This window comes from Hordeum vulgare, chromosome 3H (assembly GCF_904849725.1).
Source record: "Hordeum vulgare subsp. vulgare chromosome 3H, MorexV3_pseudomolecules_assembly, whole genome shotgun sequence".
Classification (NCBI taxonomy): Eukaryota; Viridiplantae; Streptophyta; class Magnoliopsida; order Poales; family Poaceae; genus Hordeum; species Hordeum vulgare.
This window is the reverse complement of record NC_058520.1, coordinates 21,284,992-21,298,550: the sequence shown is the minus strand read 5'-3', so window position 1 is coordinate 21,298,550 and position 13,559 is coordinate 21,284,992. Positions and strand designations below refer to the sequence as shown.

At 42.7% G+C, this 13,559-nt stretch overlaps 1 protein-coding gene and 1 long non-coding RNA gene across 2 annotated transcripts; one reads left to right on the top strand and one right to left on the bottom strand.

Moving 5' to 3' along the window:
* Nucleotides 1-3,255: 3,255 nt before the first annotated feature.
* On the bottom strand, nt 3,256-4,214 carry LOC123439326. The gene is made up of 3 exons (XR_006630065.1): nt 4,172-4,214; nt 3,770-3,836; nt 3,256-3,558 (listed from the first exon to the last, which is right to left on the bottom strand). It is a non-coding gene; the product is annotated as an uncharacterized LOC123439326 (long non-coding RNA).
* Nucleotides 4,215-5,240: 1,026 nt separating this feature from the next.
* On the top strand, nt 5,241-11,717 carry LOC123442658 (actin-related protein 5). Its single transcript, XM_045118765.1, has 12 exons — nt 5,241-5,486; nt 5,573-5,643; nt 6,128-6,252; nt 6,686-6,727; nt 7,435-7,537; nt 7,667-7,776; nt 8,305-8,414; nt 8,514-8,604; nt 8,811-9,242; nt 9,664-9,782; nt 10,577-10,901; nt 11,028-11,717. The coding sequence occupies exons 1-12, from the start codon at nt 5,386-5,388 to the stop codon at nt 11,523-11,525; spliced, it is 2,127 nt and encodes a 708-aa protein (XP_044974700.1). The 5' UTR covers nt 5,241-5,385; the 3' UTR covers nt 11,526-11,717.
* The last annotated feature ends 1,842 nt before the right edge of the window (nt 11,718-13,559 follow it).

Genomic DNA, 13,559 nt, shown 5'->3' with positions numbered 1-13,559 from the left:
GGTGGTCTGCAAGGACATATGAGGAGATTCGGAAAGAACTTTTGCGGTTGAATGAAAGATGGAAGAAGAAAGGCCAACACATACGCGGTGGAGGTGGAGTAAAACATCCCTTCTTATGGATTGACGATAGTGAGGACGAAGACGATATCTTCATGCCGAGTACCAAGAGCGCGTCATCGACGAAGGCCAAGAGCGCATCATCATCGAAGGCCAAGAGTAGCGCTTCGTCAAAGGGCGAGAGCTCTGCATCGTCGAAGGATGACGACGACTTTATGTAGTTTTTTTTATGAACTCTACATCTTAATGTATCTTATTTTATGTATGTTATTTTATGTATGTTATTTTATGAATCTTATTTTATGTATCTTATTTTATGGAAGCAACTTCAAATATATCGCGAACTCGTGGATGTACCACTGGCACACCTCTAATTGGTAAAGTTGTGATCATTGACACATCTTTTAGAGTAGGTGCAAGCTCTCCACATCGAAAATGAAATGTGTGGGTCTCCGGTCTCCATCTATCAACGAGGGATGTCAAAAGGGATGGGTCGGCAGTAAAACTACCTCGACGAGCTGCGATGTTCGCAAAATGTAGGAGTCCATAAGCCTCAAGGTGTTCAAGGAACCGATTCTCTATTGACCAGGGCGTCTTTACAGTTCGAAGCCGGAAGGTCTGAGGAGGATTTTCATGATTTGGATTTATGAAAAGCTGGCAACGGTGGTGGTTGTCATGATAACCATTCAAAAGCTGGGGCATTTCAGCCATAACCTGCAATCACGATGAAAAAAAATAAATATTCCGAATATTACATCACGATTAAATTAAAATACATATTCCGAATATTACATCACGATTAAATTAAAATACATATTCCGAATATTACATCACGATTAAATTAAAATACATATTCCGAATATTACATCACGATTAAATTATGAATACATAGCATGATTACATATCACGCAGTGTTGTTGTTACGATACGGACACTCCCTACGCGGGTGACCAGCACACCTACATACGCGGCATCGCCTTGGTTCTCCCAACTGGCTGTGGTCCATGTCATTGCGATGACGCCTAGACTGACGTCGTCCCTTGCTGGTTCGCATCAATGCGGGATCTGAAACCCATGTGGTGCCTTCTGGCCATAATTGCTTGTAGTTCGTATCAATGCCCCATGCCCAAAACTCACCGTTCCAAGTGTTGTACAAATTGTGCATGTTGAAGTATGGTGATACGTACGGCTCAACACTAATTTGTTGATCTGCAGCTGCCCGCAATACGTGACTACAAGGATATCCCAGAAGCTTGGGCTTGTTGCAAGTGCACTCACACGAGGTTGCGCCAAGCGTCACAGCTTGTTTTTTTGCTCCCCTGTGGTGACCCTTCACAAACTTTGCTCGCACACTAACTTCCCATTTATTCCTAAGTGCATCTACCTGCCTGCACCCATGTCTTTGCGACTTCTTTGCTTTGTCATCAAGATGTCTTTGCATCTTCTCAGACCAGGTCTTGTTCAAATCAACTAGCGCCTTGGCAACGGTGACTCTATCTGCAAAGTATGACACAGTCCGGTTCCAAGTTTCATCAATTAGTGTTGTGATAGGTAGTGCCCTCACCCCTTTAAGAACACCATTGTACACCTCGGACATGTTGCTTGTCATTATACCGTATCTAGCGCCAGTGTCATGAGACTGCGCCCACTTGTACAAATTGGGACAATTCTCATTAATCCACTGGCTCAAATTTATTGCTGTTCGACGACCCCTCCGGTCTTCTCTCGCCGGGAGGGATGCGCGCTCGATCTGACCATTGATACCTGCCCAGATAGCATTCATTTTTGCTGTAGTTTTCTGCATGCACATCCTCTTGAATAGCTTGAACCAATCTTTGTTTTTGAATTTCGAATAAAAATTAGCTGCCAAATGCCTCATGCACCACCTTGTCTCCAGATCGGGCCACCCCCAATCTGGATCTTGTGAAGCCTTAATTATCTCAAGCGCGCTTAATAGTCCGGTGTTGCGATCAGAGATGATGCAAACCCCTTCCCGATCTTTGATGACACCCATCTTCAGGCAACACAGGAACCATAGCCAACTATGTTTGTTTTCGCTCTCCACTAGTGCATAGGCAATAGGAAGAAGTTGATTGTTTGCATCAGCTGCCATCGCCACTAAGAGTGTGCCCTTGTACTTTCCTGTGAGAAATGTACCATCAATTGATACAACCGGACGACAATGCTTGAATGCTTGTATAGTCCGGGCGAATGCCAAGAATAAGCGGTCCAGGATTTGCTCGTCCGGGTTCAATGGATTTGGACGTTCTTTCCGGAAAACTTGAGTCCCCCTATTAGCAACTGAAATCTGATGCAACATTCTAGGGGCAAAAGAGTACGCCTCCTCATAGGTTCCATACAACCTCTGAAATATCTTTTCCTTTGCATGACGAGCCTTGCTATAGCTGACAGGAAAACCAATCAGATCAGATGCAGTTGCACGCAAAGCCCTAATACTAATATTAAGACTTTGCTGCACAATGGTTTGCATCACCTGTGACACATATTCTGCAGTCACGTTGCGGTGCTCTGAAAGAGTGCCGGTTTGCTCACAACCATGTTGCTCTATTTTTGTGACATGCCATGGCTGACATACCCCAGGCTTCTGGCGAGCAATAACTCTTCCGCGGCAACCCGCTTCGCGATGGATGCATACGAGCTTCAACTCCTTTTTATCAGACTGCTTCACTCTATGTTGCCTGTGTATAGCAATTGCATAGCTATGTATTGCTTGTTTAGCAGATTTCTTATCTGGGAAAATCTGTCCAACGGCCAGACTCCCCGCGTCTAGGCCAGCAACAGAGTGAAATTCATTGGTGATGCTCATAACCTGTAAAAACTCTGGGTTGATTGCTGCAGCGACCGCATTCTCAGGAGGAACAACTTCATCATCATCTGATTCCGAAGATGCAGAAGAATGACCATCATCGTCATCATCTAGCGCCTCCGGCAATCCCTCGACATGTTCGCTCATGTCAACGACCGCAGACCAATATCCCATGTCATACACTTGATGGCCACCTGTTGGTTCCGTTGGGCCGGCGTCGGGGGCTACAGTTATGGCCATATGTTCGCCACCGCTTGGTTCCGATGGGCCGGCGTCGGGGGCTACAGTTATGGCCAACTCGGCCTCACCGGCACCGCTACTGCACTCAGTGACATCACTGGCAGAAATGAACTCCACATAAACCATGGGTTGTCCATACATGGAGTTATTGGGATTGCTTGCAAAACCCATGTACGACGCCCATGCTCTTTCACCGGTAACCCGTCGCAAAACCCAACGATTTCCTCCCTCAACCACGAAAGCCTCCAGGGTCATTTTTTTTCCATTCATCGCTGAACCAAACACCGATCGGATGCACCTTCTAACTGCCGCATACTCTACATTAACCATGTCTTTCACTACAACCGTAGTCATCCCGCACCTAGACACATCCACACCAGAAGGACCCTCACGTACGATGTGCCCATAAAACACTAACAAATTTTCCATAGTACCTAACGAGCAGCCATATTTACATCGTTAGTCCATTAAAAATCATATTTTTAGATTTACATTGTAATAACAACATCCATTACTTATCTTTTTTACATGTAACAATTTAACAACATCCATTACATCTACGCATAATAATTTATATTGTATCATTTATCGTCACACTACATCTATAAAATAAATAGAAGATGAATTACAATATGTCATTCATACCTCTGGTTTAAATAAGGATATCCTTCCGAATATAATATATCACCAGAATAATATCAGCGAATTCCACCTATTTTCATATGAACAAAAATATTACACACATAATTATTTTCGTGCTAGCAAAAGTCTAAAAATACATACTGCATATATATATCACGAATCATATTTCTACGGGGTTGGCAAATTATCAAATAAACAAATATATTACACACGCGTCTTGCATGTAATAATAGTAATGGAGCTAACATATTATTACATGTTTTTTACAAAAATGCTAGTTACATAGGCATTTTTCCGGCTCCTTTCTAAATACGAGTTGCATGCAAACACGAACAAATCATCGGTAATATATGAACATAGTCGACCTATTATCACATGAACACAAATATGAACAAAGTCTCATACCTTGATCTTCAACTTAGTAGTTCATATCGCATGACAAAATAGTTCCACAAAACTGATAATACGCTCCCTAAGACAAAAGAAAACACATACTTAGAAACTAATCAAACAAAATAAAAACATCATGCATGCAAACACGACCAACAGAAATGGAAAGCTCTTACCTTGATCTATCTTTTCTTCAACTACAACGTCTTCAAAATAGTTCCACAAAAGTGATAATACGCTCCCTAAGACAAAAGAAAACACATACTTAGAAACTAATCAAACAAAATAAATACATCATGCATGCAAACACAACCAACAGATATGGAAAGCTCTTACCTTGATCTATCTTTTCTTCAACTACAACGTCTTCAAAATCTCACTTTAATCCGTCCTAAATCGCCACATAAACATTCATACGGAGTAGCTCTTGTGAGAAAGAGAAGAGAGTGAGAAAGAGGAGTGACACAGGAGGCAACGGCAGGAGAAGAGAGTGAGAGAGGAGGCAGCGACACGGTTCGCTTATAAAGAAGAAGTTTCGCACTGTTTCGTCGGTGGAGAGCGGGAAAAATTCCCACTGTTCCGGCCGGCCGCGCGGGAAAAATTCGAGTGGGAAAGGAGCCTGGGAATCAGCGCAATCAGCAACAGTGCCGGCTGCTCGGAAAAAGTGCACCTGGCCGCGTGCTCCCGAGGCGGCAGGGCCCACCCGGCCTTGTCCGTTACCGACAGGAGTGGGCGGGAACGGGATCCCGCGCTGGCCGCCAGGGGCGGTGGCGGCAGGCCCCACGGCCGCCTCGTGCGGTGGCGGCAGGTGCCACGTGCCGCCTGGCGCGCCTGCCGCCGCCCGGGGTGGGGGTCTTTTTTGTCGTTTGCACTCGTAGGTGATCTCTTTTGACAATCCCACTCGACAGGGGGTCCTTTTGGACAAAAATTCTATTATTCATACCAAACATAGAGGTGTACCATTCTATTTGAGTGGAACAGAACCATGACATTCCATTGCACTCCGTTACCGAACCAAACACACCCTTCAGTTAAAACGTTGCATAAGTTGAGAACCAATAATTACGCGAGAGCGGAGGGGGGTTTCCGTGAATGTCCCCTTTTGCCTCTCTGCTTCCATAGCACAGCGCGAGCTCGCGGAGAGGACGACGCAGCCCAAGTTACCAAACCTCCTCCCCTCCCCAATCCCCTCCGCCTCCGGCGTCCCCCCTCTCGCCGCCGCCAGCGAGATGACGCCGGTCTACCGCGCGCCGCGGGAGACCGACTTCGCGCGCTTCCCCGACTCCGCCCCCATCGTCATCGACAACGGCGCCTCCACCTTCCGCATCGGGTAGGAGCCCCGCCTCCGCCGCCGCCCCCGGAACCCCCCGAAACCCTAACCCTAACGCGACCGTTCGCTCGCTCCGTTGCGTGCAGGTGGGCTGGCGAGGCGGAGCCGCGCGTCTCCTTCCGCAACATCGTGCAGAGGCCGCGCCACCGCAGCTCTGGTACGTAGCCCCGCGGGACGCTTAGAAATCTCGACCTTCGTGGTTGCCCGATGCGAATGTGTTCTGGAGTTTACGTAGTTGTGGTTCGTTTTGTGCGCAATGGCGCTCGCGGTTTCGGAAGTTCGCCGTGGCATTCCGTTGGTGACTGGGCGCTGTTCATGAGGCCTGGTTTTGTCCCGATGCACCGAAATCGGGCGTATCCTTTTAGATTGATATACGCCTAGTTTTTTTTTTGTAGATGATTTTGATGATACTTTGGTTTACTGGACTGCCAGTGATTCTGAAGTCGTGTTAGAGTCAGATGTCTGTAGAAATATATTTGCAATTGTGCGAGTGCGCTGCAATGTCCATGGTTTTATGAATGTACAAAAGTGGCATCACTTTATTTTGGATCCCTTATGCTCGTGTCGGTTGATGGACTTGTAAGAAGATTGGAGCGAATTCTCATATTTTAACTGATTGCAGTTTGTTTCTGATTCAACAGGTGAAACTGTGACAGTTGTTGGAGACACTGATCCAGCTCTAATGAAGTACTTTGACTGCACACGGACATCAATTCGCTCAGCATTTGATGATGATGTCGTCTATCAGTTCGAGTACATGGAATATGTTCGTCACTCCTACGGAATTATGTTCCTGTTTTTTTGATTTGTCAGCGAGACCAGCAGATAGTTTATAATGCGGTTTTAGGCTTCAAATTGATAAACTTGGCAGTCAATGTGGCCTGTCATCCTTTCTCCAGAGTACACTTTTAATTTTGCATTTTTTAGGAATCTGCAACTCTTAGGTCTTGACTATATGCTTGATATCGATCATATAGGAAAGAGTTCATACGAGTGTTGAAATATCAGAAAGATGCATATTCAGTGCTTAAGAAAAAATTCGATGTGTGCCACTTGTGATTTTGAGTTGATAAAGAACTTCAAAATGTACTTCTGTAACTGCACTTATTCCTTTTAAGTCACTGTACTTATTTGAATGTGTTTGATAAGTCACTGTACTTATTTAACCTTTTTTATCTGGTATTATCTGAATGTTGCAGATTCTCGATTATGCTTTTGACCGATTAGGTGCCACATCAGAGGTAAATTTACCTGCGTTAACACATGCTTCTTAAATAATTTCCTTCAGTCTTATTTTCTTTTCTTCCTTGGTTTGGTGGCTTGTCTTTTACTTTGCACCTGATAAATAAGTAACTTTTACATAGTTAGTCCTGTTGAATTAGAAAAGGAGCAACCAGGGGTTGGTTATGCATGTCAATTTACAATTCTAGTTACCAGTGTAGTATGTGTAGTGGGGACTAGGGACTAGAAATCATTTTTCTAGTGAGTGGAATTCAAACAACGTCGTAAGGGCTCTGGGAAAGAACTTTAGTCTCCCAGCCTCCGAGCATGACCAAGGTGAACAGAAAGAGTGAACTATGCAACTCCATTTCTGGTAAATGACAAGCACATATGGTTATCTCATTTCACCAGATTTTCTCCTTAGCAGTGAATGTTGAGGAATAACACAGGAAGAGTTGGTATTCCGAAGCTAGTAGTTTGCTGTTCTCATGCAATGAATCTGTAAAGTGAAAATCCAACACGTCAGTTCATTTAGTCTCATAGTTCTAAATCTCATAGTTATTGACTTGAAAGATGAGTAACTTATATATTTACTTGTATCTTCAAACTTCACAACTTAGTTTTTTTCTTTCTATAAACATCACAACTTGTTTTTTTTCTTCATATAAACAAATAATTGTTTGAATACTGTTGAAATCTAACTATTATTTGCTTAAATACCGGTCAGGTGGGCCATCCCATTCTTATGACAGAGTGCGAGTGCAATCCATCCTTTTCTCGAGCACGAATGTCTGAACTTCTTTTCGAGACATATGGTGTGCCATCCGTTGGTAATGTCTTTTTTGATCTTTATGTGCCATTGTTATGACTTATGAACCACATCTGTTAGTATAGTAGTGCAGTAGCACAGTCGACAGAAACATAAGTAATAATGTTTTCTTTAACTATTTGAATTTCAGCTTTTGGTATCGATGATGTATTTAGTTACAAGTACAATCAGAAGCTTGGAAACTGTGGAGAAGATGGGTTGGCTATTTCGTGTGAATTTGGAACATGCCACGTTGTTCCAGTAAGTTTTTTTCAAGATACGGTTTCCTCCAACTGTGTGCAACATACAAGTCATTTCATGTCTCTCCTTTTGTCAGATACCATTAAATGAGTACAATTACATCTGTTTAGGAGCAAATACCATTGACTGTGTTTGAATTATAAGTTTCTAATTGGATAAACAGAAACATTTTACAGTAGATCATATGTTGAATAAAAAGAAACAGATGCTACCATTGTGTTGCTTTCCAGGCATGTACTGTCCCCTTTTCTGCTCCCAGCTCCACAACTTCAGTCAAAAAGATGCATTTGCCTATTGGGTTACTGTGCAGAGCTTGAGCCAACAATATTATTCTGGCAACTCTCTCCATGAGGATCTGCACAACAAATTCATTGTTTGGACCGAATGTGCTGTATATTAGTTTGGCTTGTTGACTATTTCAGAGACCATGTTCAAGAAAAAGTCTCAGCAACTTGCATTTATCTATCTGTATATTTCAAATTAAGTTGTTGATCTGTGGACTAAAAGCCATGCTGGATCTGTTTTCAGTTCTTAAAAGGGCAGCCTGTGCTGGGGGCATGCTGCCGAACAAATGTTGGTGGATCTCACATTACTGATTTCCTGAGGCAGCTCCTCTCTCTTAAATATCCCTATCATGTGTATGTATGAGCACATTTTTCCGAAGTACTTTGTTTTATTTGTTTCCCCTAATCCCTACCATTTCCATGTCTAACAGTAGCCATTTTACATTTGCATAGGGCAAACTTTTCATGGGAAAAGGCTGAAGAGCTGAAGAAGGAACATTGCTATATAGCTGCTGATTATATGTCAGAGTTGCAGATATTCAAAGTAAGATATTTGTATCTATTTCTTTGTTCGCTTGTCAATTTTCAGAATTATCAAATTCCTATTCCCGATGTGTTTTCGTGTAGAAAGGACAGGCTTTTCACTGCAGTTGCCTTTTCATTTTCTTGGAGTTTCTTTATAGAAGCATATTTATAGCAATTATATACTACATTGTTGCAACACCATGAATTGATCACTTCAATTTGCAGAATAACAAGGAAGAAGCTGAAGAGAAGACTAGGTATTGGCAGCTACCATGGGTACCCCCACCCAGAGATGAACCGCCATCTGAGGAAGAGCTTGCGAGGAAGGCGGCTTATAAGGAAAAGGCTGGTCAACGTCTGCGAGACATGGCTGCTGCAAAGAAGTCTCAGAAGATAGCAGATCTGGAAGAAAAACTCTCTGGCCTGGAGGATTTGATGGATCACCTTGATGGAGCTGATGAACAAGAAGCAACGTCTATTCTGGGTAGATCTGGATACCTTTCCCAGCAGGAAATCAAGTCTGATATTCTGAAAGCAACACAATCTCTAAGAAAAGCGAAGGGGGAGTCCAATGGCAATGAGGAGAATGCAGATGCTTCAGGAGCTGATAAGTACCCACTTGTATCTGTCCCTGATGACATGTTGACACCAGAGCAGGTATGTGTTTAGTTAAGCTATCGTCTATGACTTGTTATGTACTAGTCAACGTCTCAACGATGGGATTCATTAATGCGCTTTTGGGATCATCTTGCACCTTCGTAATGGTAGGATAAATGTAATCTCCCATGGTTAACAACTTACTCCCTCCATCCATATATATAGGGCCTAATGCATTTTTCGAGATTGCCTTTGAATATTGATAATATTAACAGTATATGAAATGTATAATGTAAAAATTATATCATTGAAAGCTCCTTTCACATACGAACTTGAGGATATGCTTTGTGTAACTTGCATGCCATATATTATTGCTCTAACATATGGTCAAAGTTAGCCTAAAAAACCGCATTAGGCCCTATATATGGATAGAGGGAGTAACATCGTTCTGTGTCTGTGTTCCACTTTTGCTCTTTTCCAGTTAAAGGAAAAGAAGAAACAGATACTACTTAAAACCACAACAGAGGGCAAGCTGCGCGCCAAACAGAAGCGTGCCGAGGAGGCAGCATTGAGGGAGAAGCAAGAAGAAGAGAGGCGCACGTAAGTGGCGACATTCCCAGTCTGTAATTTGTTACTCCCTCTGTTCACAAATATAAGATGTTTTGGATATTCCAATATGGACTACATGCGGACTGAAATGAGTGAACAAACACACTAAAATGTGTCTATATACATCGATTCAGAAATGTGTCTATATACATTCTATATGGTAAAGTCCTGTATGAAATCACATGCCATTGTGTCTTGTTGATGAAACAGTTACTAAAAGCCATTTTGACACTTCTTTTGTTCTTTTGAGACGTTCCATGTTCATCAAATTTTAAACTGTAATAGGAAAGTACATTTCTGTATTTTTGTAACAGCAACTAGTTTTTTTTTGCCAATTTTGGAGGAAAAACCAGTGTTTATACCATAATAGCAAACTAGTAACCACATATTAAAAAAAGATTTAAGGAGAAGAAACTCCCTAACTTTTCATCTAACTACTAGTTGGGAGACTCAAACCCAGGTGGGGTGAGTGGAACCATGTCATTTTTCTCTAGGAGAGCTCCCCCTAGCAACCACATTTCGCTGAGCTCAGAGCTGCATTGGCTTCAATGCATTAGAAGTTTCTTAAAGCTTTTGTTTCTGTAAGAGAATATCACTAGAAAGGCTGAATCTTGTGTTAAAGATGCTCTTCCTCGAAATTGGTACGACTTCTAAACCTGTCTTAGAGATCAAAGTTACAGGCTGATAGGTTCTACAACCTGGTTGATATGGATAGTGTACTCCCAGATGTGCTTGAGGTTTTCTATTGTTTCTTCTGTAATATGTTGTCACTCTTAACTACACAGGGAGAACCCAGAGTTATACTTTGATGAGCTCCGTGCCCGATATTTAGAACTTTCTGAGAAAGTCGATCAGAGGAAGCGACAAAAGGTTAACGGCAACAATAATTCATCTGGCGCCGTAGGCCGTGGCGAGCGTCTAAATGCCGTCCAGAAAGAAAGAATGCGGCTGCTCACCACTGCTGCATTTGACCGAGGGAAAGGCGAGGACACTTTTGGAATGAGAGATGAAGATTGGTTGGTCTACAAAAAGATGAGCAAAGAGAGCGAGGAAGATGATGGAAAAGATGATGATGAATCAGAACTTGCTCGAATCGCGTCAAAAATCCAGGTAAGGCCCCACTCTCAAGCTTTCCTATTCATGATGTCCATTTTCTCATGATATCCGCGTTTCTTTGGTGAAGTAAAAAAACACAAACTAAAATTGTATCATATAACATGACGCTTCCCCGTGCAGGAGGTGGACCCTACGTTTGTGAACAAACATGACGCTGTTGAACCAGCTCCAGACCCTCATAAAATCCGGCCTCTCACTGCAGAGGATTTCAAAATCGCCATCGGGATCGAGCGGTTCCGCTGCCCTGAAGTACTTTTCCAGCCAGGCATGATAGGACTCGACCAGGCTGGCATTGACGAGATGGTCAGCATCTCCCTCAGGAGGTTAATGGAGGACGAGTCCGTCAAGGAGCGCCTCTGCCAGTCCATCCTCGTCACGGGCGGCAGCTCCCTGTTTCCCGGGATGATCCCTCGGCTCGAATCGGGGATCCGGCAGTTCCGGCCCTACCTCACGCCGCTGAAGCTGGTGAGAGCCGCCGACCCCATCCTGGACGCGTGGCGGGGCGCTGCGGCCTTTGCGGCTTCCAGCAAGTTTGGGAAGCAGACCTTCACATTGGCGGATTACAGAGAGCACGGCGAGAGCCTGTTCCATCGCTACAACATTGTCTACACGCTGTAGCAGCCTTCTGTTGGTGTCTTCTCCGCTAGCGTATAGAGAAACTGACGCGTCTTGCTTGTAAACAAAAGTTTTTTTTTTTTTTTGCTTGTGATCATGCATCTTGTGAAGATGACATATTTTTAACTCTTAGAAACACTGATACCGATCATTATTGTTTATTAGTCAGTATATTAATTGATATCCATAGTCCAAGCACTTTGTCAAAAGAAATGCATACTCTAATAGTCTAATTGTCCTGCTTCCTATAATAGGATCCCTATCCACCGAAAATACACTTTGGTTCCTGGTCGTATATGCACCCTATATGATCTTTTTAATAATTAATTAAAAAGTTAAAATAATTCTAAAGTCTAGTATATAAATTTTCATGGAAAAAAGTCAACATTGACTTTTGGGCAAAAAAGGCAAAAATTATTTGCTATTATAGATCACTATTCACACTATTTTGACATAAAATTTATCTTTTTTAAAAGGAAGTCAAAGTATAATTTTCTTTTTGTGTAAATTTTTTTTACAAGTACAATGAAAGGTCAAATTTATTTTAAAAATATTTTCAGATATTTTTGACTTTTTGTTGAATTGTTACTTTATTTTTGCATATAGGATGTATATACACCTAGTTTTCAAAAGTCAATGTCAACTGTCAATTTGGTAGAGAATCTTTGAAAGATACTAGATTTTAGTAGTGATCAGTTCTTTTCTTTACTATCTTTTTTTTTGCGACAAGTTCTTTTCTTTACTATCAACCATCCTTCTACTTCCTCCCTTTTTAAATATAAGTCTTTTTAGAGATTTCACTAGGGGTATATACACTAGTATAAAACGGGGCTATAGTGCTGGTTGGTAAGGGTCTATAGTCCCGATTCTTCAACCGGGACTATTAACTTGGGACTAAAGACCCCCCACGTTTAGTCCCGGTTTGCCACGAACGGGACCTACCACCGCTTGAAAAAGTATTCGCAAAAAGGCCCAACGAAGTACAACCACTTAGAGAGAGGTACTACCGCCCTCAAGCGGTACTACCGCCCACCCCGAGTGGTACTACCGCTCAGTGAGGGTACTACCGCTTGACACAAGCGATACTACCGCTCGCCACTGAAACAACCATAACTTTTGCATACGAGCTCCGAATCGAGCAAACCCAATCTTGTTGGCAATCTTAAGAACATGCAGATATGAAAAAACCAATGATATAGAGATGTGGAACTCTATGAATGAAGAACCGACAAAAACTTCAACATCGAAAATATCATAGAAGATGCATATGGACTCCGTTTTCGATGAACTCGAGCTTGTCATGAAGATGACCATAAGCTCTAAAACTCACCAAGAGAAACACCAAACAAGAACCAAGAAGTATGATGCAAGGATGCAAATGGTTTGAGATCTCAAAGAACGATACGATCAAGCTACTCACTTGAGAGCCCCCTTGACAGTACGACAATCTATCCTAAAACATAAAACCTATCAAGGACAAACCTATACCTTGCACCCCGTCCTCTTGAGCTAGATGACGATGATCTTGGCTTCCTCAAGATGGACCACCTTTCTTGATTGCGTTGGCTTGATGAAGACTAGTTGATTGCTCCCACATACACACTATGGGTGAGCCGCTCTTCAACATATCTTGAAAGGATCGATATGGTTGACTAGAGGGGGGGGGGGTGAATAGGCAACGACCACTTTTTAATTAATCTTAACAAGTTAGGGTAAGCAACATACGGGTTCACTAAAATAGCAACAACAAGGTGAACATATATGATGCTAACAACAAGAATAACTAAGACAAGTAAGAGATAGACAACAACATAAGCATACACGAAGTAAAGGTTAGAGATAACCACAAGTGGAACCAATGAAGACGAGGATGTGTTACCGAAGTTTCTTCCCTTTGACAGGAAGTACGTATCCGTTGGAGCGGTGTGGAGGCACAATGCTCCCCAATAAGCCACTAGGGCCACCGTATTCTCCTCACACCCTCGCACGATGCAAGGTACCGTAATTCCACTATAGGTGCCCTTGAAGGCAGCGACC